This window comes from Oxyura jamaicensis, chromosome 5 (assembly GCF_011077185.1).
Source record: "Oxyura jamaicensis isolate SHBP4307 breed ruddy duck chromosome 5, BPBGC_Ojam_1.0, whole genome shotgun sequence".
NCBI lineage: Eukaryota > Metazoa > Chordata > Aves > Anseriformes > Anatidae > Oxyura > Oxyura jamaicensis.
In genome coordinates this window covers 9555865-9582773 of record NC_048897.1, presented here as the reverse complement: position 1 = coordinate 9582773, position 26909 = coordinate 9555865, and the positions used below count along the sequence as shown (strand labels likewise).

The window sequence follows — 26909 nt, the reverse complement described above, 5'->3', positions numbered from 1 at the left end:
TGCAGTGGTAATAATTTTGTTTTTGGAGAGGGAACTTGGGTGGAGAGGTCATGTTTTCAACAGTTGGAGCACAGCCTTGCTGGAGAATGAGGTCTTCAGTCAGTTTGCTGAAGACAGTAGGTTGCTGGCCCACAGCTGCATTGCACGCACTGAGGAGCGCATGCTTGTTCTGTTCCCGAGAGCTGCCTCAAGGCCAGAGTTATCTGGCCCAGCTCAGATAGATTTCAGGGCAGTTGTACCTTGCCCTCCAGGCCAGCAGCGTGCCTGTAAGTGGCTGTGCTTGCAGGAGGCAGACAATACTGGATTTGCAGCCATCTGGGAGCTGCGCTTTTGTAACAGTGTAGGTGCAGCAGGATTTCCTTCAGCACATCTTTCTTGCGCGATGGGCTACGCTTCACCTTGGCTTACTGCTGGCATTTGGTTATGGGGATGAGTGCAGTGCGAGGTGTAGGACCTTCTGTTTTGCGCCAGTTCATAACAATTACCTATAAAAGAGACAGCACTGATGCATCAGATACCATTTTTCTTCATTATTTCTAAGTATTGATTTACTTTTCACTTTTTTTCTCTTTTCTTTTTTCTTTTTGGTTGCTTTTAATGGCCTGTGAGCTATTTCATTTGCTTTGGCATCGTTTCTTTACCATCCATCAGATGCTGCTGTAGGGCAGGGTCTGCAGAAGAAGCCTGCAGCCCTGGATTTCTTTGCTGTTTAATTAAGTGCTGTACCTGTGCAAGTTGAGGCAGATGTACCGAGCAGAGTCTGCGATGACTAAATGATTGTCTAGCCAGCAGGAGTGTGCGTGTGTGCCTGCCACGTGCTTGCTGAGCTGAGATGGAGGTGCGTGCCTGTATATGCCTTTGGGTCTGCGAGTAAAAATACAGTGCTCTGACGTGGGACAGCAGAGCAACCCCTGCCGTTGAGATTTTGGGTGTCTCAGTGCAGCCGAACAGCCGTTTGTGCGGTGCTTGTGTTGTGCAGAGCTCAGCACCCAGAGCTGGAGGCGACGTGCTCAGCTTCTGGTGCGTTCCTGTTGTCCCGTCTGTCCTAAGGGAGAACTGCTGTCCTTACTGTCGGGATCAGTAAGGTGAGAGCCCAAGAAAATCAGGCCCTGGAAGGGTTTAACTTTTGAAGTGCCCCCTGCCCTTGTGCACCGCATGGTCTTAACCCACCTGGGAGGCTGTGGCTTGCGGTCAGACAGGGCAGGCTGAGCACATACTCTTGTTTTCTTCTTTTTTTTTTAATTCTTCTTGCTTTTTAAGATGGTCATACAGTCTTATTGTAAGTATGTATTTTACTAGCTCCAGAAGAGGTGGTTTCTGTTCACTGCCCAACATAATCTATACTGGCAAAAGCACTCTGAAGCAAGTAGGTCTTTTGGCACTACGCCGGTTGCCTGGAGCCTGTCGTGCTCACAGCTGGCATTCCTCTGGCTGTGGGGGTTCTCACCTCCTTACATCTCTGGGTTTAGAGAAGTTTGGGCCTCCTGCACTGGGGAGGAAGAGCAGAGGCAAGGGACAGGCTGAGGGCCTTGCCTGAGGTTGTGCAGGAGGCAGAGCAGAGAATTGCATTTGAGCTGTTCAGCCCCTAGGTTTCTGAGCTAATCTTCCCTCTGTTTCATGGGCGGTTTCTGGCACGCTGAGTTTTTTCCTTGTTTTATTTTTCCTCCCACCTTTGTGCATTTTGTTTTAGAGCATTATTTCTCATTGACAGTTACGTTGTGATGTGTGTAGTAGGAACTTGCTCTTGATTTCTGGCAAATAAACGTCAAAATGCCTCTTTTTGTTGTGTGACTAAATTACACTGTGTGTTTTTCCCTGAGTTCTTTTTAAGTTTAGCTTCCTGATGAAGCTACTATCTGTTGGATTGGAGCAAATGGACTTCATTATGGAAGTGCTTTTGGTCTTTTAGCCACTTTTTCAATTAGAAAACATTTCCTGTTATCAAGCTCATGTCTAATTAATATGTTTTTATGCATCTGTAAATACACCCCTGTGGCAAGCCTCACTGTTTTCTGTTCACTGGAGAGCTCGTTTGTAATGATCTGGGTGATTCAGAACAGACCTTTGCCTCTGTGTTTTGAAATAGAACGCAGCTGTGTGTGTTAATTAACATTGCTTGCTCTTGTCCGCTTTCAAGAGTGCTCCGTATCACTTCCAAGGGTCTGTTACCAGGACGACCGAGACCACTGAATGCTGCACGGGGCCCGGAGCCCCCTGTGTTCACCAGGGTGCTTTTTGGGTCTCAGCGCCTGTAGCCTTACCCCAGCTGTAACTGGAGAGCGTGGTGAGGGAGCAGCTCGCCAGGAGAGTCGGTGAGCTTGCTAGGGACAGCCAGTGCCAGCAGCTCTGCTCGGGGCTGGGAAGGATAGATCCAACAGGAGGCAGCCCTGATTGCTCTCTGACTCACGGCCTGCCCTCCCTGTGTGAATCGCTGCACTCTGTAAACCTGCAGCTGTTCCCTGCCAGCATGCTGGAAGCAGATCGATCCCCTCCTCCCAGCAGCGATGCTGAGCCACCTGAAAGGCACCGTGTGCAGTGCTCAGTGGAGCAGGACCTGCGGTGTGGAGGCAAATTTCAGGCTTGCTGTCATCTGCCTACAAGTATAACCTGAGCTGTCAGCCTGCCCAGTCCTCGCCCAGAGCGAGATGCTGCTCGGTCAGATTTCTGAGGTCTCAGATCAGGAAGAGGTGCAAGTTTCTGTTCCTTACTAGCGCCCAGCACCTGCTGTGTGATCATACATGAAAATACCTGTGCTGACTTCTTTTGGGGGGGCATATACTTTGAGGGGTACCTGTTTTGGGCTGTGGAGGTGCGCGTAGCTGTGGGAGCTTGTCTGGCTGCTGCCGTTCCTGTTCCGTGGCTAAATGGAGCCTCTGGGAGCTGTAAATCTGTCGCCTTTCATGAACAAGGCAGCTTCTCATTGAGAATTACAAGTCTGTTCAGAGCACACGGTGCCACCAGCATCCATTCCTTCCCCCTGCCCCAGGCTTCTGTGCTGCAACGTGGTAATTAATCAACGTGGTAATTAATCGGAGCATTGCTGGAGTTCCTGATCCTTCCAGAGGACCGGGAGTTATTCGCCTTGATATGTGCCACCAGCTCAGAGCTGCTCTCTTCACCAGTGAAAGTCCTTTCTGTTGCCAACTGGTTTGTCAGACACCGTCCTAGAGAAAAATGTTTCCTTGCGGAGGGCGAGGGGGCACAGGTGGGACCGCCGGGCATGTTCTCACCCTCACGCTCCCTGCTAGCTTTAGCAGTTTCTAAAGCACAGACCTGAGTGGGCTGGAGTGAAGCAGAAGGAAACAATTTCCTGCAGACAAAATACAATTATGCTGCAGAATTGGCAGCTGCTCTTCCTAGCAGCAAGCCAGGCTGTAAAGCCAGATGTTAGGAACGCAGCAGCGGGGCTCACGCGGAGCCCGGCTCTGTGCCTGCCTGCTTCCGGGGAGCTCTGCTCCAGGACAGCCTTTTACTCTGGTAGGGGTGCAGGGCCTTCAAAAAGAGAGAAAGCAACGTGTCCGTATCATTCCCCACTGGCTGGGAGGGGAGGAAGAGGATGGTTTTTTGGATTGAACGCTGCTCTTGGGAAGGGAGAGGTGGTGAGTATACGCCTGTACTTCTTCAGGCTTCACAGAGCTGACACCGATGCTCTGGGCAGTGCCTCTGTCCTGGATGCCCAGTCAGGCAAGGGGAGGTTAGCTTTTTTATTTATTTGTTTTTGCATCAACAGGAGGCAGCGGAGGGACGTGGAGCTGCACTTGCTGCAGACCTCCTTAGGCAAAACCAGCTCAGAGCACAGCACCTCTGTGTCGTTTTGCCTGGGGACTGCCCCACCACAGACTGGGGGTGGTTTGGTACCTGCAGTGCTGTTTTATACACTCAGATCATCTGAAGCCGGTGGTTGTTTTGCTTCCTCTTGAGCAGCCAGGAGTGTTACCCCAGGAGTCTGCTGGTTGGTGAGCAGGGCACTGAGAAATGAGCAGAGAGAAGATGGAGATTAATTACCCCAACGTATAGCTGGGGTTCAAAAAGGGTAGGGCGTTGGGGTGGACAACAAGAACATTCCCAGTCACAGTCGTAAAGGTTAAAAATACCCAGAACTTAGAGGGGGATCTATTTAAGGCAACTGTAACGAGCATTAGTGAGGAAAAGCAATTCTGTGGAGATGGATTATTCCGTAAATGCCAAAGACAGAGTTTCTGTCCCCCCCTTCAGAAGTAACAGTGCGATGCTGCAGTCAGGCCGGTGCTGGGGCGTGCTGGGTAACAGCTCTGGGATTTCATTTACTTTAAGTAGGAGGAAGTGAGCATGGACTACAGTGACCTTCCCTTACAGTAACCGTGATCAGAATTGCTAAAGACCCAGTCATGGTTTTGGCTTGGTCGCAGCAAGTGCTGGGCTTGCACCGCGGTAGGTCCGATCCTTCCCCCACAAGTATTAATCTTAAGGAAAATGAATCTCCAGAAGTGACAGCAGAACAGGGAGACAGAAGGAGGAGGACGGCAGCACAGGAAGGCCACATGCTGGTACCATCTGCCTCTCTTTCACACTCTGTGAGGGCTCGTGCTGCGTAGGTCACTCAGATGGATACAAGAGCTCTTCATCTGAGTGAGCACTGCCCAGCATCCCTGAAGTCACTTGAACGGCTCGCTCGCTGTGTTAGTTCAGCTAAAGGCTGGAAGTGTGAGGTCTCTGCAGAAGGAGAATAACGCTGCCCTTTTGGGAGGAGGGGCACGATGACTGACTGGCACTGGCTTCTCAAACTTTTTTTTTTTCTTCCCAGGAGCTATCTAAGACAGAAAGATGCGTGAGTACACTGAAAAGAAGGAAACATGCGGGACCATCTGTCTCAAGTACTTGCTCTTCATCTTCAACTTCTTTTTCTGGGTAAGAAGCCCCAGCCTGTTTTGGAGGCGCTGCGGTTTTGGTGGCAAGAGTGCAGAATCTTTGGCTTTGAAGTCTTTGGCAAAAAGCTCTGACATCAGTGGCACCCACGCTTCTTCTGGTGGGATGAAATCTCATCCCTTGGACTTGCCAGCCCAAGCTGCAGAAGTTGTGGTGTGACACCAGGGCCTCTGGCTGTTTATAGGTTTCCTTACAAAGTATAGAAAATAATGCCTGAAAGTTACCATCTCCCTGCTTTCTTCTCACCTAGCTAGCATTTGTAGAATTGGCTGAGCTCACCAGAAGCAACATAAAACCCTGCAAAAACATGACACTTGCAAAGGGAGAAAATAACTGCTAACAGTTGGGTTGGTTTCTCCGTCTTCACTCCCTGCAAGGGTCAGAGTTTAACCAGCTGGGCTCAGAGCTCCTTGCCTGCTTTCTCCCTAGATGAATAACGTATGAAAGAGCTGTGGGGTGCAGTTGTCATTTAGTGGAGGTCAATATTGCTCCTTGCTGAGCAGTGGAAAGCTTGCTAGTAGGTCACACCAAAAGATGTGGCACCTTTTCGTGTTTGCCCAGAGCAGTGTAGCTCTGTTTGGGAAGGCTCAAGTCTGCGCATGGGCAAGTGCTCCAGAGAGCTTGCACCTCCTGCTCCTGCCTGGGGTGCACAACTGGCCTCCCTGAAGCTCTGCCCTCACCGGGGCACTGCTCACCATCCCAGGGAGACCTCTGGGGGGTCCTTCCTTTGCTGTGGGTTGTCTTTGGCTCAGGTCGCAGAGCTGGGGCACATTCTGAAATCTCAGTCGCTTCTGGAGGCGAGGAAGTTCATGCACTGGATGCCCCTCATTCTCTTGCCTCTGTTTTTACGCAGCTGGCTGGTGGGGCTGTGATGGCAGTGGGCACCTGGACCCTGGCTGAGAAGAGTGACTACATCAGCTTGCTCTCCTCCAGCACGTATTCAGCAACTGCTTATATTCTGGTGGTGGCAGGGGTGGTTGTGATGGTTACTGGCATCCTTGGCTGCTGTGCCACCTTCAAAGAGCGTCGGAATTTGCTAAGAGTGGTAAGTTTTGCTTTTGGGGGCTGGGGTGGAAGGTGCTCCTCGTTTTCTCTTGAGCAGTGCTGGGAGGGTGGGGAAACACCTTGGTTGTGTTCTTCCCTAACCCTCTTCATTTGTCCAAATGCCAGTAAGGTTTCCAGCTCCTAATGGCACTGCTGCCTGTGTCACAGGTGGCGGGGTCTACTGCCAGAGCCTTTCCTTTCATCAACCCAAAGAATGCAGTTACCACTACGTGCTTCAGAAGTACAAAGCGTAGCCACAATGCCTATACTGTATGTGAGAAAGTCTGTTTGGATTTGGCCAATTTCAAATAGTGTGGCTTTTGTCTCTTCCTTCTTCCCTGCCTGTTCCAATATTCTCTTCCCATTTTCCTAAAGAAAAGGAAAAGATGAGGGACCTGTAAGAAAACTGACTTTCATGACACTGAACTCAAACAAAATTAACATGCTTTTTCATTGTGTTGCCAAAAATAAGAAAGTATTAATTGAAAATTTTCTGTAGTGGCAAAAAAAAAAAAAAAGTCTTTAGTTTCGCTTCCTCAAAAAAAGCCATAACGTTTTGATAATCTGGCTCTTTTTTATGCCCTTCCTTGTGTTACTTCTCGGCTCCCTGCTCACCCACCTACACAAAAGTTTTTACCAGCCCTAGGGTTTCTGTTCTGCTTCCTTCCTCACAAATCTCCTTTTCAGTCTGAAGCATGCAGCATTCTGTAGTAGCTGAGCTACAGCGGTGAGCGCAGCGACTGAAATAACAGTCAGTGACTCTTTGGTTTCACAGTAATGAGAGGATGCTGCAGTAACCCTTCACCAGCTCCTTCAGCTTTGCACGTCCCTGTTTACCTGACCGTCCCATTTCCCCTCTTTAGTTTGGAAGAGGAGCAAAAAGAAGAGCCATGAGAAATCCTGACACTTGTACCGCTGCTTTGAAGGCTTAGTAATTCCTGCGAGAGGCACAGTAGAGCCAGGAATGGAAAACAAAACATGGAGAAGGACACAGGGAGTGCTTTGCTGGTGCTTGTTCGTTGGGCTCCTGGTCTGTAGCAGTCCGTTTTGGCCTTTCGTTGCTTACTTTCCATGCCAGAGATTTCCCTTTGTCTTTTTTTTTTTTTTTTTTTTTTTTGCCTCAGCCAGAAGCTGCAGATGAAAATCCGGTGGGGTTTTCTTTGTTACTCTGCCCCAGAAAACTAATACTTGTCTCTCGAGAACAAAAGGTCACTCTGAGTCCTCACACCACGCGTCCTTTCAGAGTGGCTGGTCGCGACAGGCCTATTGTCTCTGACAGGCCTATTGTCTCTTCCTGCTCGCGCTCTGCTTTGGTTGCCAGTGAGTAATGTGCACAAGAATTAGGGCCGTGCTTGCCAGGGCTGGGTGAGCCTGGCTGGGGGCCTGTGCCAGCTCTGAGCTCAGACAGCAATCCTGACAGCTTCACGCTCAGTGCTCCGGGGGCTGTGCCAGCCTGTCCCAATTTCTCTCGGTACCAGCGGCCCATGTAAATGCAGGAGGGAATGCTGTAAGTGGCTCTCCTCTCCCCAGTGCCTCCTCAGTGCTTTTAACATCAATTGACAGCTCTGGCTGCTGCGTGTGAAATGTGCGTCTGGTTGTTGGTTCGTTGTTCTGCTGGAGCCTCAGCAACCTGGGATTTTGTTAGCTGCCTTTCTACCTAACACGGAGTTTTAAGGGCTCGCTTAAAAGCTTTTCAGAGCATTTCATTACTCATCACTCACAGCTGTGCTACTTCTTTGTCATTGCTCATTTTTCTTCCTCGTGTCCCTCCTCAGCCAGGTGATGCATTGAGGCTCGGGCAGCAGACAGGGAGTTCCTCACGCTGAGGTTTCCCAGGTGGCAGAGGCAGCAGTGATCTTCAGACCTGCTCAAACTTCAGCTGCTGCCCTGCCGTTTCAGCAGCTTTGTTAGGCAAAAACCAGGTTCCAGCCAGGTCTACTACAGGCCTTTGGGTGATCCCACTTTTCTTACTGGCTTCCCAGCTTCTTGGGAAGGGAGCAGGGCATGTCCCTGCAGCGCCCCACCAGAGCAGGCGTACTTCTCCTGTCAGAGCAGCCCTTGGTAAGGAAAGCCCCGTGATCCCTGGTGAGGAGCAGGGAGATCAGCCCTGTGCTGCGTGTGTGTGTCCCCAGAGTGAAAGCTGCCGCTCCCTTATGTCAGCATGACACAGTGTAATAGATACCTGAAAGGGGCCCTGAGGGAGAGACGGGGCTGAGATAAGGCTAATGATGTAGTGTATCAGCAGAGACAGGTTGGATGTGTGGGTGGCAGATGCACTGCCCTCCCTCACAAGGGTTTGCAGGGGCCTCGTGACTCAAATTCTCTAAGGTCTGCTGGATATGCGTTTGTTCCTATCCAGGGTAAGCCAGCACGATGAGCTGAGCTGTGGTGCCGCAGCTCGGCTCCACCTGAATGCCACTGACGTGACGACACAGAGTAGGCAGGAATATCTAAAAGAAGCTTTGCAGTTCATTGGTGGTGCTCAGCACCCTGCCGCCCTCCTTCCATGGCAGAGAGATGATGTCAGGGCAGGAGGGCATAACCATGTCCCAACAAAAGAAAGGAAGCCTTTGTGACAAGCACCCCGATCCTTTCTTGCCCCTTCCAGCCTCCTGTGAGTGCTGGGACCAGCTTTTAGCTATCCCACACGCTGCTGGGTGACTCATTCCCCTGGTATGAATGGGTACCTTGTACGAGGGTATGCAGAGACTTTCAGTGTTCAGCGCGGGCAGAGCGGGGCTGGGGAGTGAAAGCTCGAGATTGTGTGCTCAGATTAAAGCCTGGCCTGCAGATAAAACCCAGCTGGCCTTCCTCTGCAGCTGCGGAATCCCAGCAGGGGTGAAAGAGGAAACCTGAGCTGCGTTTGTCTGTCATTTCACTCCTGCAAAGGAGCTCAGAAATACCTGCCTCTACCAGGTGAAGAGGGGCACGCAGTGCAGAGAGTAACCCTTGTGTGACAAAAATCTACCTTGCAGTGACCAGGACTTAGCTGCCTTTCTGTGTGCTAGGGAGAGACAGTTTCACACCTAGCTACACTTATGGGGAGCTGTTTGCCTCACCCCTTGGGAAGAACCATTTCCTAAGCTCAGGGTAAAACAGAAAATGGGAGATGTGTTTGGTCCGTCCTGAACGGGACAAGTCTTACAGGCACTTTGCACGAGGTCCTCGTTATGGCTGGAACTGGTGCCCCTTTAGCTTCATCTTCAAAATGATGAATTTAGTGGCAGTCCTAGAACAGCCTGGATCTGTAAAGTGACTGCCTAGTTCTAGCATAAATCCATCCACTTCGATAGTGCACTTCAGCCAGTGCTTGAGTCTCACAGAAGTCACTTGGAACACAAATCCATGGTTTAAACTTGTGCTTACTCGGTCTGCCTTATCCTTGGTGAAATGGGCCCTTTGTTGGCTTATTGAATCACCATTGTAACGTACGCTTCTCCATGGTAACTTAATGAAATGCCCTAAACAGTATCAAAACAAGCAGAAGTTTCAGATTTTTTTGTGCTGATGTCTGAAGCAGATATTTTCTGTGACATTGAATATATGCATCAGGTTATCCAGCAACCACTCTCTTCTGTCCAGTGATCTTATCTCAGTTGCCTGCACTTTTCCATTCTCTGCATCCCTCTGGCTGCACGAGTTCAACTCGCGCTTGCTTCTGCCTGTCTTCAGTTATCATGTGTTTGGTTTTTTTTCTTTTCATCTGTGGGATTGTCGCCTTTCTACCCTACTGAGGTCCTAGTCCCAGCTGGTGCCTTTGAGAGCTCCTGCAGAAAAGCACCAACAAAGACAGTGTCATGCATTTTGCCAGCTAGTGATAAGCCAGCTCCAAGATTCTCCTCACGTTCTGTTCTAACGTCTTGCTTTTCCTGTTATTTTACAGTATTTCATATTGTTGCTGTGCATCTTTCTCCTGGAGATCATTGCTGGAATCCTGGCTTATATCTACTACCAGCAGGTGAGTGGGCACGGGTCATGGAGACTCAGAGTAGGGACAGAAAAGAGCTGATCATCGTCCCATTTCTCCAGCCAGAACTGGGCTTGGGGGCTTGGGACCTAGGGTCTGACTGGGGTTCATCTTTCTACCTGTCTGTACTCACTTACCACCCCATACAAAAGATGGCCTTGGATTATTTACTGCTTCTGACAAAGTAGTCGTGGTTATACTTGGGAGGCTGCTCAGCCTTGCTGCTCAGCTCCTTCCTGAACTGGCAGAGGTGGTCCAGCTGATGGGTCCTTTCAGGTCATGAAGTTTTGGAGAGCCTTACTTCACCAGCCCAGCTGAGGGGCTGGAGAACAGCATGGACTCCCAGCAGCTGCAGTTCTGACTTGGCAGCGTTGCAGTTGCAGAGAGCAGAGGCTTAAATCATCAGTTCAGTTTCAAAGGGGGTTTAGCCACCAGGACACAAACAGCCTGGGAAATCGCTCTCATGTCTGGAAATTGATTGGAAAGGGTGAATTAGGACTGCTGTCAAGTGGCTGTCTGAAAAGCAGCTGGACATGCCATCTTACTGGCTTTGCTGTTAGGTTCCGTGCCTTTCCTTTTTATTTTGGGACTCCTGTGCTTTGTGTCACCAAGATGGGCACTGGCACTTTGTGAGAAGCAAAAGGGAGCTGTAGGTTCGCTTGTTTGATGGTAGCCAAGAAGGAGCAGTGGAGCAGGTGTACGTATTTAACTGGGAAAGATCAATCCTGTGGGCATGGCAGGAAGCCAGGGTCTATGCAAAGCCACTAGGTTCATGTATGCCAAAGGATGAAGAGGAGCTGATCCTCCTTGTTAGGCTGAAATAAGGGATGACATTCAGAGCTGTAGCCTTGAGTGCTTTAATTCACTCAGGGGCATCTCTGATCAATAGCTGCACTTTCCCCTTGCCCTCTGGCTGACAAATGCCTCTTTTTTCCTGGTTGCAGGCTGCTTGCTGTTTGCCACTGTTTTTATTTTAGCCCTTGCTTTGGTATCTAAGGCTTGCGTGTGTGTGTCTAAACTCCCTTTCTTTTGTTGTTTCTGTTCCATGCTGCAGTTCTTCCCTGTGAGCCTGCAGGTAACCACTTTTCTCCCAAGTAATAATTCTGCTAATGGACTCTCCTCTTTATTTGCTTCTGATGCCTTCCAGCCGCTGAACCTCTTGCTTTCTCTTTATTACATTAAGTCCTTTGCACTTCTGTAGAGCTTCCCAGCCCAGGATCTCAAAGCATTTTGCAAATGTTAATGAATGAAGCCTCATATCATCTCTGTGAGGTAGGTGTTGTCCCCACTTGACACATGGGGTTGGAAAAAACAGTGTTTCCAAAGGAAAATAAACTTCAGACTGTATTTTGCGTGGTTCAGCATAACGAGATGCCTGACCTTTCATTTACTACTTACCATAGAGCATAAAAGGTGTATAGAGAAGCTATCTCTGTAAAGAAGAATTTAGCTAGGTTAAGAGCCTCCACGGGAAGAAGTGTTTGAATCCAATCCCCTGAACATGCCTGTGGTTTATGATAGGAGTGTTTTCAGAAATGGTGCACTTAAAAAAAAATAAAAATCAGACTTCATCTGTCTGGCTTTACAAATTGGACACTGTTATCAAGAAATGCCTTGGAATACTCTTGCAATCACACCCTTAATCCCCTCCTGTGCTATCCCTTTTGATGTCAATGCAAGAGCTATTCAGACTACATGGCTTCAGTCCAATCTGCCCAGGACTCTTTCTTCCTGCTCCTGAATAGACAGATTAGGTTTTAGTATTTTGTCACAAGCTTCAGAGACAAGACTGCACGTGGATCTCACGGGCACATTTGTATTCAAGCAGGCACAGTTTTGTATTCTGTTCCGATGCAAGCAGGTCTTGGCAATCTCTCTTGCGTATGCAAGGTGAGGACCTGTATGGTGATGTGTAGCACAGGCTGAAATTTGTCCCAGAGGCACCTCCTTCCAGTCACAAAAATGGAGGCATGATCTTTAATCCACTGGAAAGAAGCTCATGTGCTTCCTGGAAACCAGTCCAGTCCGACCTTTGAGGATGACCCTGAAGGAAGCTGTAGCTTCCCTGAGGCTTTCTGCTCTCCTGGACCAGAGGCAATGAAACGTGCAGGGCTCTGGGTCTCTCTGAGGGGTGCTGAGCTTGCCTGGTGATTTTATCCCACTTGTCTCTTCTGTTCAGCTGAGTATGGAGCTGAAGCAAAATCTGAAGAACACCATGACCCAGAAGTACCGCAAAGAGGGAGAAGAGAGCGTTACCAGCGCAGTGGACAAACTGCAGCAGGAGGTGGGTGTCGCTAGGGGTGGGGAGAATGAGTGCATTTGCAGGGCTTCAAACCAAATCCACAGAAAGTGTTGTGAGCTCTCGTTATCCAGCACACAGGCTGCTGCCTCTGCCTGAAGACAGGTTGGGTGCGGTGCAGAGCCTGGGCTGCCCTACCAGCAGAATTGCATGGGGGAAATCTCTGAATTGGACCCCCACTAGGATGTAAGCTACACTTGAATTGCTCCCAGAGTGAACTGGAGCTGCCAAGTCACTCTGACAGCTGTTTCGACTTCCCACATTAAAGCTTTGGAAAAATTGCTGACATTTTTCATTAAGCTCTTCAGTACCCCAGAGAACAAGATGTAATGAAAGAAGAGCATTCCTGCTGCTGTTGCTAGCTGTGCCTGGCTCAGGGGTGGCTCAGGTTAGGGCTGTCACAGGTCTGACAGGCTTTTTCACACAAAGGATGCTTGTGGGCAGGCATGGGTGCAGCAGTTTCAAAGTGTGGGGCCTGCTGTGCACGACGCCCTGTGACCAGGTGCATATGAGATAGTAACTGGTAACTAAACTTGCCCTGTTGTCACTGCTGGCACTCTCCAGTCGGGTAGTTAGGAGCTGAGGCAGCTGCAGGTGCCCTCTGGTTACATCCCAGCAGCAACAAAAAGTCACAGCTACTGAAAGATGGATGAAGCTGCTATTTAATGGCCATTTGGGCAACAGTTAAAACAAAGGCCGCTGATAATTACGGCAGTCTGAAAGAACCCATGCCAGTGAGGTTGTTGGAGGCTCCAGCAAAGTCTACAAAGAAGGATGAAGCCCAGGGCTTGATGTGGGGAGGCTGAAGGGAGGAGGAGGCTGCAGTGCTCGCAGGCTCAGCCTGTGCTCTGTGTGCTTGCAGTTCAAATGCTGTGGGAGCAACAACTACACGGACTGGGCTGACAGCGTGTGGATCAGATCTTCCGAGGCCAGTGGACGGAAAGTCCCAGACAGCTGCTGTAAGACGATAACCGACCTGTGTGGCCGAAGAGACCATCCTTCCAACATCTACAAAGAGGTAAAAATCAAAAGGGGCTTCAGAGCCTCCTGTCACAGAGTACACGAAGGTGGTGGGCTGGAAGCGAGGGCGTTGGGTTGATGCTGCACTCCACTGGTGATTTGTTTCTCCGGCTGAGCATTCAGCCTTCCAGGCTCAATCTGAAAAGCTTCAGGGAAGAGGAAAATAAAATAGAGGAGTCAGAGTGTCTGGGTTCCTGCATGCAGGCTGCTCCTAGAGAAATGTGTGTTCATGGCTGCCAGCATGGGATCAGAGCCAATGCCCAGTAAATATGGTACGGGATAAATGGTCTGCATTTCACAGGCGGGGCCGTGGGCTGGGCAGGGGAAATATTTCAAATCTGTCTCAGGACTGCTTTTGGCTTTTGCAGGGAACCTAATTTGTAAGAGAGGATTTCAAAGGCAGTAGAAAAGAGACTTTGGGAATTGGGAAAGAAAGCAAGGATATGTTCTGCACCGCTTTATTAGATAAAGAGAAAAATAGTAGATTGTATTTGTTATTACAGAGTATGCTGGTGACAGGGGACTGGGAGAGGTTGTTGCTTCTGGCAGGAGACTTGGATTTGAGCCCTCCATTTGGTACAGCGGCTACTTGGTCAGGGCAAATGGAGATAGTTCTGCTCCCTGAATGTGACAGGGATATGACCTACAGCATGCAGGAACGGGATGTGAGGAAGGAAGAGGGCTCCCTAGCAGACAAATCAGGCCAGTTCCAGTGGACTGCAGTCAGGACTGAAAAGAGGCTGGAGCTGGGCTGGAGGGGCTTGTTTCTCTTCCAGAAGAAGCAAACTGAATCCCAGAGGAGCTGAGTAGCTTCTCCCTACAGTTGAGGAGGGCTGTGGGTGAAGAGATGGTCCCTTCAGAGCAGGTATTTCTTCTCACAGTCTGTGCTCTGAGCATGGCTCGGAAGTTAGGAGGGTGAACAACATCTGCCATTAAGCCAGGCAGCTCAATGTCTAAGTCAGAGCTCAGAACGGATTTTATTTTGGGGAAGAAGAAGAGGGTCAGATCAGGACGCAGGAGCGATTGTTTCAGATCAGGGCAGCTGGGGCTGACTCTTGACCTAATACAGGCATGGGAAAAGAGAGGCCTTTGCCATCCCTCCCCGGAGAGCTGCATGCTCGCTCCTTCCCTTTCTGCCTGTGCGTGTGTAGGTGTCCGTGTTCAGTGTAAACTCCTGGGGCTGGAGGGCCCCCAGCACCCTTGGGGCACTGCTGCAGCCTACACAATAAATCCCCCTGATGTTACCATGGAAAACCTGCCTCATTAGATTAAACAGTTTAATTATTTAAAGGGAACTCTTCCAGAAAAATCTCTTACTGCTTTATTTTTGCCTTATGACAACAAAAACTTGGGCTAAACTGGGAGGGTAAGACCACGCTGCCAGCCAAGGATGCAAGTGAAAGGCAGAGGCAGGCAGCGCCGGCTTTCCAGCTCCACGCTAAAACTCATGGCTCTCACAAATAACAGCAGGAGGAATTAGGGTGCTTTTCAAGGGCTGCAACTGCTATCTTAAAGTGAGGCACAAAAAGTTAAATTAAAGATGATTTTCCCTGTCCCTCCTCCTCTCTCTCCTCGCAGAGCGGTTGTATTACCAAGCTGGAAAACTTCATTCAAGAGCATCTGAAAATTATCGGTGCAGTGGGGATCAGCATCGCTTGTGTGCAGGTAAAAGGATCGCATGGAGTTTTGGGGTCGCTGGGCTGAAGTTAAAGGAACCCTAGAACTGAGGGAAGGAAAAAAAAATAAAATTGAACATTTCAGGTTTTTCCTTGCCTGGCAAAAAGAAGCTGCCATGTGAGAAGTTGCCAGGTACTTCAGTGACCCCAGGATTCAGTAGCTCCAAAGCAAGAGCCTCTTCTGCCTGTCTGTGATACTTCTGGCACAGGAGAGACTGATTTCTGCTCCAGGGCTGTGAGAAATGTAGTGCTGGCTGTGGCTGGTGCTTTGGCAGCCTGAGAGAGACCTCTTGTGGGGATGTGCCATGATTGCCCGTGCAGCTAAAGAGCTGGAGGAGTTTCCTACCCCAGTTCATTAGCTCTTGTTAAGTAATCCAGAGTTCCTCCCTTGGCTTTGTGGTATTGAGGAGTGGCACTGTGGGTCAGTGAATGATTAGGGAGAAGGTGAAGGACAAGGGGGTAGGACATGGATGCTGCCACTCCGTTTGAGGGGGGGAAGGCAGCCAGAATATTATCTTCTTCCAGATGCAGATGTGTCTGGGAGTTGCTCATCTTCCTTTCTGTCCTGGCAAGTAGCCAAATTACATCCTAGAAAAGCTACTGGTGATTAATTATGAGAATTAGCACCAATTATGTTCTCTCCTGTTCATTGCAAGCTGGAGAGCTGTATCCCTAGGCCAGAGCTAGGTTGCCACTCCAGTCCGGGGCCAGACTGCTTGCAAGCTGCTGCCTCCACTGCATCCATTCTGTTTTCTCATGCGTCCCTCTCTCCTCCTTCTACCCTGTAGATCTTTGGGATGATTTTCACCTGCTGCTTGTACCGGAGTTTGAAGCCAGAACCATATTAATAGCTGTGGGAACTCTGTCAGCTCCCCCTCTGCCACTCCCTTAGTGCCTGCCAACCTCACTACCCTCCACCATCACCACAGAAGAGTCTGCAACATGAGGACTTGGCTCTACCATTAAATGCCTCTCGAACAGCCTTACTTGCCCCTTCAGGGGAAAGTCACCCTCCTCGTTGTGTACAAGGCAGCCGGGAGTGCAGCGGGTCCTCTTCATTGTCAAGAAACAAAAGAGCTGCGGGTCTTCTGCTGGAAGCTTTAGCAAAACAGTCCCTTGATTATAACTACAAAGCAAGATTTATCTAGGGCCATTTCTCTTGGGGCTCTTCCTGAGCCAACACGAAGGTATCGGGATGCTACGCAAGAACCACGGTTTGCTCTCTGAGAAGTGGCTCAGCAGCACCGGGCATTGACTATGAGGAGACAGATGATGTTTCTGCGCTGTGCTGGAGCCAGAGCTGAGTCTCTCATACACTGAAGATTTCTCTCTCCCCCCTTGCGTGTGTGCTGAAGTCCTAACACAGCTGATCTCCATATGAGAGGATGCCCGTCTGGTTGCCTGGGGCAGGAACTGCGCTCCCTGCTGCTCGGGAACACAACCTGGTGCGGCTGAAATGTTGTCACAACTCCAATGCTGCCACAATGTGGGTGCCTTAGGATTTCTCAGCAATCCTTCCTTCTCTTCCTTGAAGCTTCCCTGCAACACATTGCCATCGGGAACCACAAGAAGCCTGCTGCCTCCTTGTGCTTCTAGATCAAAGATGTTGGACTGCTTTCTAATTCTTTTAGGTCTAGTCTGGTTTAGGTAATGGCTTCCAGCGTGAACGAGAAAACTCACGGTTGTTTCTTGCCTACCCCCTGCGAGATTTGGTGAAGAACTGGTCTGTCTGTGGAACTGAGGTGTCTTGCTACCACTTGGCCTGTTTGGTTAGTGCAAAGACCTTATCGCGTCTCTTGCATGTTGAGACACACCCTGGGCTCGACGGTCTAATTAAAACCTCCAGGCTTGTTCTCTCTTGGGTGGGAAATGAATATATACAAATGTTGTAGCAGCCTCCAAGGAGCTCATTAATCAGATGAGGGTTTTCTGGCTGTAATGAGATCTAGAAGCCAGCTTTCCAGACCATCTCAGCAGCAACCATTAGAGTCAGCTTCACCCAGTCACCCCAGTGTATTTGGTAAATTGGTAGTGCTGGGTTTAACTGTCTGATTAATTAAATACATTTAACTATTATTTTTGCACTGGGATCCTGGATGCATACAGGACATAGACATGACTTGCCATTGACTTAGTGCCACTGTCATGCCAGCAGGGTCTTAGCCTGAATTCATAGGGTCTTCTGTGTCTCCCCTGTCCTGGGGCTTGGGTTGTTTTCTTCCTAATTGTCCTGGAAAGGGTTCTCATCGGGAAGTCTGCTTGGTAAAGCAGCAGTGTCTTGTTTTCACCATCCCAATAGGCCTGGTACAGCCGTGAAGCAGAAAAGGCTGCAGGGATTTGAGGTTTTTAGGCACTGAAGACAAGCCCTTTTATGAGCAAAGTAATTTATTCACTCTCTTGGCCTTTTGGTGGTGCCCTGTCCCTTGGCAGCAGGCAGTTAACACCTGCAAAATCACCCAGACCCCTAAAGGGTCATGCAGCGTTCTGGGGGTTTTGATTCACAGAGCAGAAATCCAGGACTGGCTCCTGCAGGGGGGCGAAGGGTGACAAGTTAAAATTCTGAGCAGGTAAATCTGAAACTCCCCCATCAACATTGGCACCGTGAAATCCTTAACACTAATGCAAAAAGAGAAGTGGAGGAGCTGAGCTGTATCCTTGGTCCCACAGCAGTGGGAAAGAGGGGAAAGAAATCTAAATTATTGTGTAATGATCTAAAGGAGAAACCTCTAAATTATTTCTTGTTTTATATTCAGGTTCCTGACAAGTATTGACTACTAACTACAAGGAGAATATTGAGCATGTTGCTTGAAGCAATATTTCTAGTTTCTTAAGCATATCTTCTTAGCTGCCTTTGCCTGTTCCCTTGAAATACATTGTACAGGGCTGGGAGAGGCCAGGAAGAATGAGATAGAAACAGCAAGTTGGCGTGTGTCTACTGAGTCGTTTTATACTTTTTCTCTGTGTAATAATATTCATTGCTTTTTTTTTTTTTTTAACCCAGTTTAAGTTGCTGGCCAATAGGAAAATAAAGCTTACGATTCTGTACTTACTCCGTGTAGCAAAATGAAGGGGACAATGTGTGCCGTGTGGGTTTTGTGGGTTCCTCAGTTCCTCAAGGACCTGGCTGCGGGATGAACGATATGTCTGGGTGTGCTGTGCTCCGTGCTGCTGGGTGTTTGCCCTCCACGGTGTGGTGTTGTCTGTACCTACCCTGCACGACAGATGTGTGAAAAAGGGAGTAGAGCTGCCCTGGGCTGTCCTTTGGGATGTAAGGTTGAATTACTCGTTGCACCTTTGAAAAGTAGCTGTATCCAGCCAGGTGGAAATGTCTGCCTGCAGCGGATGGGCACGGCCACTCGGTGGCTCTCAGGGCTCAGCTGTGATTTCAGCTCCTGTGATTCAGGTGGCTCTGATTCAGGCTGCTTCCCTCGGTGTCGCCCAGCCCTGTGCCACCGAGCCTCTTGCTTACCTTCATGCTCCAAGCCTCAGCCTTGTCGCTGCTGGCCCCTGGCTAACTGGGCTGCCCCTGGGACGGGCGGCGAGGCAGAGCCCTGCTGAATGCACTTGGCTTGAAGCAGGAACCACCTCTTTTCCCCCAAGGGGAACTGAAGCCCCCCTTCTGCAGGGCTGTTGTGGGGAGGCTCCTAGGAAGGCTGCAGCATGGTGTCTTTCAGCACAAAGCAGTTGCTTGAAAGCCATTTCGTGTGTTCTTGTTTGAATTGGCTTCTGCAATGTCTGTGGTGGGGCTGCAGCCACCACTTCACAGCCTCCCCCCGGGCTGTGCAGCCTCGGGCCCCTGGGTGCTGCCACCTCTTGAGGCACGAGCTCCCGTTTCTCTTTCCTTCCTGGAGACTGGGGCTGCACAACTTTGCTGCTCACAGCAATTAGCTCAGCTGGCGCTCTGCTCTCCCAGTGTGATGTGGGGGCCAGCGCAATGTGCTGAGGGTAAAGGGGAAAACAGATACAACAATTTCTGTAAAGGTTCAGCTTAGGAGCAGTCACTCCATTTCTGCACGCTTTCAAGAAAGCCTGAGTTATTTCATGCTCCCCTGCAGGGCTGCATCTAACCCCAAACCAGTTCACAAATGTGCCCTTTCTGTTTCTTCCACTTAACAGGGAGGAATTTTCCCCCAGAAAAGTCTTGGTGCCATGTTATCTTGCTGTTTCAAAAGCTTCCCTTTGGTGGGGGTTGTGATGTCCTTGTTTCCCTGCCAGGCTCGGGCTGACCAAGGCTGCAGTGGTGAAGAGGGAGCGGAGGACAGGCAATGATAATATCCTCCATCACAGGATGCGACAGACACGCTGTGCTTGGGAAATGGCAAAGAGGACCGAATGATCTCCCCTTTCCTGCTGTGAAGCCTCCCCAGAAGGACACGCACTAAACCACGCTCCTTGCTGGGAGCCCGCAGATTTGTTCCCCTTCTTCCCTGCTTGCTTCCTCCACTTAGCGGCCCCCTCAGCAGAACAAAACGAGCCTAATGGGTACAGCCCTGCTTCAGTCGCCCTTGGTGCAGGAAGGACCTCGCAGTCCTGAGTGCTCTCGTGCCGGTGTTGAGCTCGCTGCTGAGCTCTGACCCCTGGTGCCTGCTCCCCAAAACCCAGGGCTCCCAACAGCCCCCCCCTTTGCCTGGGAGGTGCAGGAGGCTGCGAGCTCCCATCCCGCTTTTAAACCATCGCAGCACGTCCCCCATCCCACACGGGGTTGCTTTGTGCTGCCGTGGTGGCGGGTGCCTGCACCCCTGGGAGAAGACGCCGGCTACTCCGCACCCCTGGGAGCTCTGCTGCTGTCACAGCAGTGACAAGAGATGCCTCAGGCGGCACGATGCTGAACCGAGGCATGGGTGTGCCGAAAAAGCCAGGGCAGAGGCTGGAGAGGAGGCAGCAACAGGGAGGAGATTTATGTGGTGCCTCTGGAAAAGTTAAACTTGCGGGGAGGGCGATGCTCTTAAATGAGCTATAACCATACAGACAACAGGGATGCCAGTGCCCAGCAAATCCGGTGAGTGAATCGCTCAGTCACAGCAGCTCGGGAAGTGTGCTGGGCGTTTGGAGTCCTTGCTGCAAAGGCGGCTTGCTTTCCCAGCTGCCTGCCTCAGCCCAAAGGGTGCTGCATGCGCTGAGGCCATTGGGGCCAGCAGCTGTCTGACTTACAGCCTCCCCCTGCAGGAAAGGGGCTGCTGGGCATCAGGCATTTCCAGGCTTTTTTCTGTTCTTTTTTGAGTGGTGACCTGTCTTACAAGTCCTGCCTCTGCAGAGCCCCGTGCCCTGGCAGGGACTGATCCTGCAGCAGTAGAAAAACATCGGAGCCCCACAAATGGCAACAGGAGGGGCCCCAGGTGGGCTCGAAGCTGCTCCTCAGCTCCTGACTGGTGAGTGTTGGTGGGCATCAGAGGACGTGGGGCAGATGCTTGCAGGGCTGTGGAGCAGCTCCAGGATATTTGGAGTTGCCCTGTCCTCTTGGGGGATGCCTGGGCAGCTGCAGGCTGAGTGCCTCCATCCTCACGCCACCCACAGGGACACAGGTTTCTACTTCTTGGCTCAGAAATCCTGCGGCACCTTTAGGGATGAGCCCAGAAGTGCAAACATGCTCGGTCCCTCCAGAGCCAGGGCCCTCTCCCTTCCCAGCAGAGATGTCCCTTGGTGCCTCCACGTCACCTTCAGAGGCTTTGCGAGCTCCCCAGCCTGGGATTAGCTAGGGACCAAGGCAGCCTCATTAACCTGGAGCTGCCCCGTGACTGTTCAGCTGCAAACAAATTAGCCGGCCCCTAATTGCACCTCGCTGGTGACAGGAGGTGGGTGCATCCATGCTGCTGTCCCCTGCTGTAGTCCCGGCACATATCTCAGCTGCGATAAAACCTCCTCTCTTTCCTCAGAGAGCTGCCTGGTTAATCCTCCTGTAACCTTCCCAAGCAGCTTTTATTGCCTGTTTTTTTCCCTCACATCGCTTTATACACTTTGATTTCTTGCTGCCCATTCAGGGATGCAGTGCTCTGCGTGTTAGGAAACAACGACCCAAAATATGAGGCCACTGGGCTAAGCTCTTGTGACGGGGACTGCAACTGCTGGCAGCGCTCTAGGAGGGTGCCAGCTCTGTCCCTCTGAAATAGCAGCTGATGTGGTGGCAAAATGACATCTGAAGGGCTGGAGAGGGGGCCCCTGCGCTCCCCAGTCCCACAGAGGTGTTGCTCCAAGGGCACGTGGAGCAAACCCCGAGCGTCTGCAGCCTTCGCTCTCAGCTCTTCCTTCTCCCGCACGTCACTCCTCTGTTACTGGCACGCTTGCTGAGCACTGACAGGCATTATTTGATATTTATCTAAATTAAATCTTGTTCCATTTAAACGCCCAGCTTTCTGAGATATCCCAGGCTAATTCCCGTTTTGTCCTTCCTTGTGTTTTCCATCCCTCCTGCTCCGTCCCGATCCACAAACGTGATCAATATTAAAATTTATTTCCTTTTCCCCCGCTCACCTCTCCCACAGCTCTTTTCCAGGACTTTAATGAAAGTTTTTAATAGTGTTCAATTCAAGGCTGACCTGCTGTTTCCTTTGCCTAATGCCTCGTGCTCTGCTGATGGGCTCATGAATGATTCAGCTGTTTGGGCTCTATCTGGCAGCTGTGACAGAATTGCTAAAAAAAAAAAAAAAAAAAAAAAAAAAGAAAAAAAAAAAAAAAAAGACATTTCTGAGGATGGCCGGATCTCCAAATGGAACATTCCTGAGCCCCACAACAGGAACCTGAGCCCTAAAACACAGGATTACAAAGAAGGCTGCATATGTATGAGATACAGTTTTCAACCCCCCCAAAAAATACACCAATCCAACTGTATTTTACAGTTCACTCACCACAGTTAATGGCACTGAATGGGGCTGGTAAAACAGCAGCTCTGACACGTGTGGGCCTTTTGTGCCCTGTTCACCAGCAAAAACCAGCCCTGCCTTCTGGAAATGAACCGAGATTAAATGCGTGGAGGTGAGGAGAGGTGGTTCGGGTGCTGACTGGGAGGACAGGAGCTCGGCATTAATTCCCCACCTTGCCTGGAGGTGCGAGATGTGAGCCCCCTTCCAGAAACCACTGAGCACTGTGGAAAAATCCACTCGTTAATTCTTATGGGTGTTTCTTTTCCCCCTGTGCACAAGCAGAGCTCATTTTTCCTTCTCCTTGTCCCCTCAGATTGAAAACTTCCTTTTGCTGCCTGCACAAGCTGTGCTGAGCCACACGCAGCCGTGGTTCAGCCGCACCACTTAAGAGCTGCCGTAATCGAAGCAGCAATAAACATATTGCTCCAGAGCAGTTAATGACCCCATGAAACTGCTGAACTCTGGTGACACTCCTCTTCTGAAGCCATCAATGGGAAACGCAAATCCATGCTGAACTGCTGCCTCTGCTTTAGCATCAGCAATTTCTTCTATTTTTGCTCCATTGCGTAAGCTGTAGCTTCAAATAAACTCGATCCTGCTACTGCAGGCAGAGGCTTCTGGAATAAGAACACAAATAAATTCTGCTCTCCATGCACCACTGGAGATGCTCTTGGCTCGCCGATTTAGGATTCAGAGCCCTTCCTGGGTCCACGGGTGCTGTGAGCTCCCGGGGGGGGGGGCGTGGTGCCAGGCCGCAGGCGCTGGGCTAGAGGAGGCGCACGTAGGATTTAGGCAGTCGGGTGTCTCCTTGGGGAAACAGCAGGAAGGAGATGGCTCTTGTTCCACTTGTGGGGAGCCAGCTTGGAACAGGGACACTTTGCCAGCCAGCTTTTAGTGCTGCTTCTCCCAGGAAAGGGTCCTGGGGGCAGGCAGGAGTCGGGAGCGGAGCCCTCGGCTCCTCCACCTGCCCCATGCACAGACCCTGCAGGCATGGGGCTGGCTACAATTAAGGCAATTATGCCTTTATTAAACCTAATTGAGCTAATGGCTTTTTTTCCAGCCTACATCCCCGCTCCCAGATAACCTTGTGAGCCAGGCTCTGATCTCCCTTGGAGGCCTTGTACGAGGCAAACACTCACCTCTCATTTCCTCCAGCTAGTTAATCCTGCCCCCAGCCCTGGCAGGGCAGCCGGAGATGTTCCCAATTGCTCTTCACAAAGCCAGTTGGCACACAAGGGTTATTTGAAGGCCAGAAGAGGCTCCTGGGAGGGAAGGTCTGGCATTCTGGGGGCCTCTGCTTGAGCTGGGGGGCATGTGAGAGAAGCGTAAAGGCTGAAGTACCACAAGGACTATTTGGTTATGACCTATAAGGATGAGCGAAGAGAGATGTGGGCCACTGCCCGCACTTACAGGAGTCAGGCACGCGTGCCCTTGCTCTGTCTCCTCAAGCAGCTAGAAAAGCACAAACCTCCTTTCTCAGATGGTATTTGGGGAAAAAAATAGATGGGAAAGGTCTGGGAAAGTGGACTTAGAAAGGGTAAGTGGAAAAAGCGACGCTGTGCAGAGGGGACCCTCCCTGTGAACATCCAGCACCAGCAGTCGGGGTGCCAGGAGGAGCTGTGCTTCAGTACCAACCCCAGCTTGAACCCCTCATATGCTGTCAATATCTCCTTTTTGGTTGGAGTGTAGCAGGCCTCAGATCTTCTGCATCCCTACCTCCAAAACCCCAGGGGTTGAACTCAAGCCTCCCCACTGTTTCTTCTTGGATATAAGGGTGACTGATACTGGCATGGGTTGGTGCTCAGGTTCAGCCTCAGAGTCTGTTGTGAGATCCAGATGACTTCTCTTCCTCTTGAGGGTGCTGAGCAGCACCGAACAGGGCTCAGTAGACACGGGCCAAGCCCGTGCATGTTGCAGTGACTTACATCACTCTAGAATTGCCAGGTGTCAGCATACTTTCTCCGAATATTTTACAAGTTTTCAGGATTCTGCACTTGTTCAGGGGTGAAGTTCCAAAACCCTGGTGGTGCCCAGTGTCCTACATGCCTGCCCACATCCTCCCACACCCCCTGCTGCTCATAACTACCCAGCCTCGGGGCAGATCTCTGGGTGGTATTCCTAAATAGCTGTTTAAACTTAGACAAAACCAGAAACGCATGCAGGAGACATAACAGTAGGATCATGCATATCTGAACATCCCAAGAACATTTTAAGTTTCAAGAACTAGTGTAACTCGCATGGAGGAGAAAAGTTAAAGAGTGTACTTAATAGTTTCCATGAGAATGTTCCTGGAGTGCAGGAATGATGGCCATACTGACTACAAATAGCAGATTAAGTTCATGGTTGGTAATAATATGAGCACTTTCTCATATATGCAAATTGCCAAAACCATAAACAGACTTAGGCCAGGCCCCAGAGTTGATAAACAACAAGAAAGGAGTTAGGAAAAACAACCTTGAGAGAAAATAAAACATTGTGAGTAAATACATCAACACTGTGACCAGTGCTTGGATTCATCTCATGTAGTGCTTATAACAAATTTGTTTTAATGTGCTCGGATCTGTCGTCTCGGTGATGCTGGGCACCAGAAGGACTGCTGTGCTTCCACCCAGCCTAGCAGCAGGAGCAGCTGCCTGCCAAAATCACCTTGGGGAGGTGACAGAGCTGCAGGTGCCTTTAGGCACCCCTGGTGCTTTGCCTGCTCTGCTGAGAGGTTTGTTTTGTTTCTCTTTCTGCTTCTTTCCTCTCAGACGTGTGGGTGGCAGAGGGGGGCAGCCATGTTGGGGCCCACTCCCCATGTCCGCCTCCTGTCAGCGCTGGGGCCTGCTTGCTCTGAGGCGCTCCAGCAGCTCTACAGCTCCTGTGTGGCCCAAAATGGTGAGGACGAACAAGCAAGCAGAAATAGGCGGCATCCAGGTAGCAGGACACCCAGCAGGGCCTTGAGGTGAGCGTGGGGCCTGGTGGCCATCGGTAGGGCTGGGTATGGAGCTGGGTGGCACACTCCTCCTCTCTCACCTTGTGTGAGCCGAAGGCTCCCACACAAGACCAGGCATGAAGCAAGGTGCAGACTGACATCTCTGCCTTTTGGGGGACCCAATCCCCCCCCAAGCGTTCCTCCCTTGCTTTAGAGAGGTCACACAGTCCCCTGAAACTCAGAATATGGGGCTTCTGTGCTGTCCCACCCTCACGAGCAGCTTTTGGAAGCATCCCAGTGCTTTCTAGTCATCTGGCCCCAGCCACCTGACGGGATTAAATCCAGCCACATCTGCCTAAAAGTTTCCTGGGGACCTTGGGCTCAGCTGCTTCCTGAAGTAGCATCTCACGTTGCCTCCGTAACTCAGCCACTGACATGACTTTAATACAACTTTTTAAAGTATGCATTTGTATCTAGTAAGCCCTTGAGTACAGCAGAGTCCCTTTTATATTGAAATTCAGGCTCCTCAATAACATTTTATTATGAGGCTTGCTATTTTTGGAATTGCTGTTACTTTGTTATGAGCAAGGCACCTAACATCCTTCGATATGAAATCATTAAGGGCACAGCAGAGTTCATTACAGGGGCATTTCTCTGGATTAAGAACAAATCAATACCACACACTAATATCACAGCCTGGTACCTGGCTTTGGTTGCAAACAGCACATCTAGAGAGGGAGATACTCGTCTTTTGGCCTCTTGTGCTCTTCTTCCAATATCTTATTTACTGTTTTCCCCCAAGCTGTTGTGATGGATTTATGAGTAGACAAAATCCAAAGGTTGTTTTTCTTTAAGCTACCTGAATATTGTAGCTTTTAAAGTAGAAAAGCGAGAAATAACCAGCTTAAGTTTGTGATATTGTGGTAACCTCACATGCAGTATGACTTCCCAGCTCTGACAGCAGAGCTCCTTAGAAGTGAATCCACAGAAGGGACCGAAGGCCTGCAGCTCTATCTGAGTCCATTTAGCTTATTACATTCCGGGTTTAGAATAAGTTTCAGATGTTTCAAATTGGGAATCCCAACGTGGGGGTGGTGGGAGGGAAGAAGCACGAGGTTCATTTATAAGCAGCCTCCAAGGGAAGGAAGGGCTCTGCTGATGAAGTGTTTCCTAGAAGAGGTAGTGCATTTTGTGAAAATCTGCCTTGGGCTAAGGTCTGGAAGCAGTAGGAAGTTGTTGGCCTCCTGCATGTGCTGCCCTGGCAGGCAGTGAGGACAAACACTGCTGTCTTGGTGGGCATAACATGGCCACAGCCTCCAGGAAGACCCTTTGCCCAGGCAGAACAGGGCCGCCTTGGATGGAGGCTCCAGCTTTGCTCTAGAGAACCTGAATTTACCTACAGAATATGGCCTGAAGCAGCTTTGCCCATCTGTGGATTGAGTTAAGGATAAAAGGGGTTTAACTGATTGGCATGGGGCTGCAGGGTGGGCATCACTCTGTGCCTGCAGAGTGCAGGGATGCTGGGCTGTCAGGAGCCCCCAGCTGCTCTGGCTGTGGCTCAGCCATTGAGAGACATGTCTTGAGATGTCTCCAGCTGTAGCTGAAATAGGAATTTCTCTGTGCTGTTGCTCCCAGCTACTGCAGCACACAGCATTCCTTTTGTTCAGCAGCAGCCTGGGTAGCAGTAATGGAAGCTGCTGAGGTCAATGGCATTTGTTTCTCTTTATTTATTGCAAACAATTGTTTATCAGTGGAATTTAATTATTACTTTTTTTTTTTCCTTTTTAAAAGGTTGCTCGATGGAGGAAAACAGCCATTTGTCTAGGCTGCATTTAATGCTGAGTGGGTCCAAATAGGGTGTGTGTTTGTGCACCTTTGCGTTGGTTTTGAAAAAAAATAAAAATCAAGTTAGTGAAGTGTGGAGCTGTAGGCCATCTCTGTAATGATCTGAAGCACTCAACCTACTATAAACTTAATGCTTTCATTTATTAGCTCCTTCCTGGAGGAAGACCTCCTGGTCAAACTGCTATTGCTCCTTTAAAAAAGTAAAGTTCATAATTGCTTCAGCTGCACAGCTCATTACTGGGAAGGGCCTACAGCTGAGAGCAGCACTCATCTTATTTTGTTTTTAAATTTTCAAGGTGAATTTAAGCAAAACCTCTTGTTATTCCTCTAGTCCAGACATTAGGTATTCCGTTGCTGTGTATAAACTTATAAACTCAATTAC

General features: G+C 50.1%; 1 protein-coding gene across 6 annotated transcripts in view; it reads left to right on the top strand.

Annotated features, from left to right (window-relative positions):
- CD151 (CD151 molecule (Raph blood group)) overlaps window positions 1–17984 on the top strand; it is a 30413-nt gene extending 12429 nt beyond the window's left edge. For 3 of the 6 annotated variants that reach the window (XM_035327314.1, XM_035327313.1, XM_035327317.1), the window contains 7 exons: window positions 4784–4887; window positions 5759–5950; window positions 9833–9907; window positions 12096–12200; window positions 13078–13233; window positions 14814–14900; window positions 15700–17984. In XM_035327314.1, the coding sequence (XP_035183205.1) occupies window positions 4804–4887; window positions 5759–5950; window positions 9833–9907; window positions 12096–12200; window positions 13078–13233; window positions 14814–14900; window positions 15700–15759 (759 nt within the window). In that variant the 5' untranslated portion in view covers window positions 4784–4803 and the 3' untranslated portion in view covers window positions 15760–17984. Of the gene's footprint in view, window positions 1–2292; window positions 2313–4781; window positions 4888–5758; window positions 5951–9832; window positions 9908–12095; window positions 12201–13077; window positions 13234–14813; window positions 14901–15699 lie in introns of those variants that run through there. The other 3 variants (XM_035327316.1, XM_035327315.1, XM_035327318.1) reach the window with 2 other exon arrangements.
- Window positions 17985–26909: the final 8925 nt, after the last annotated feature.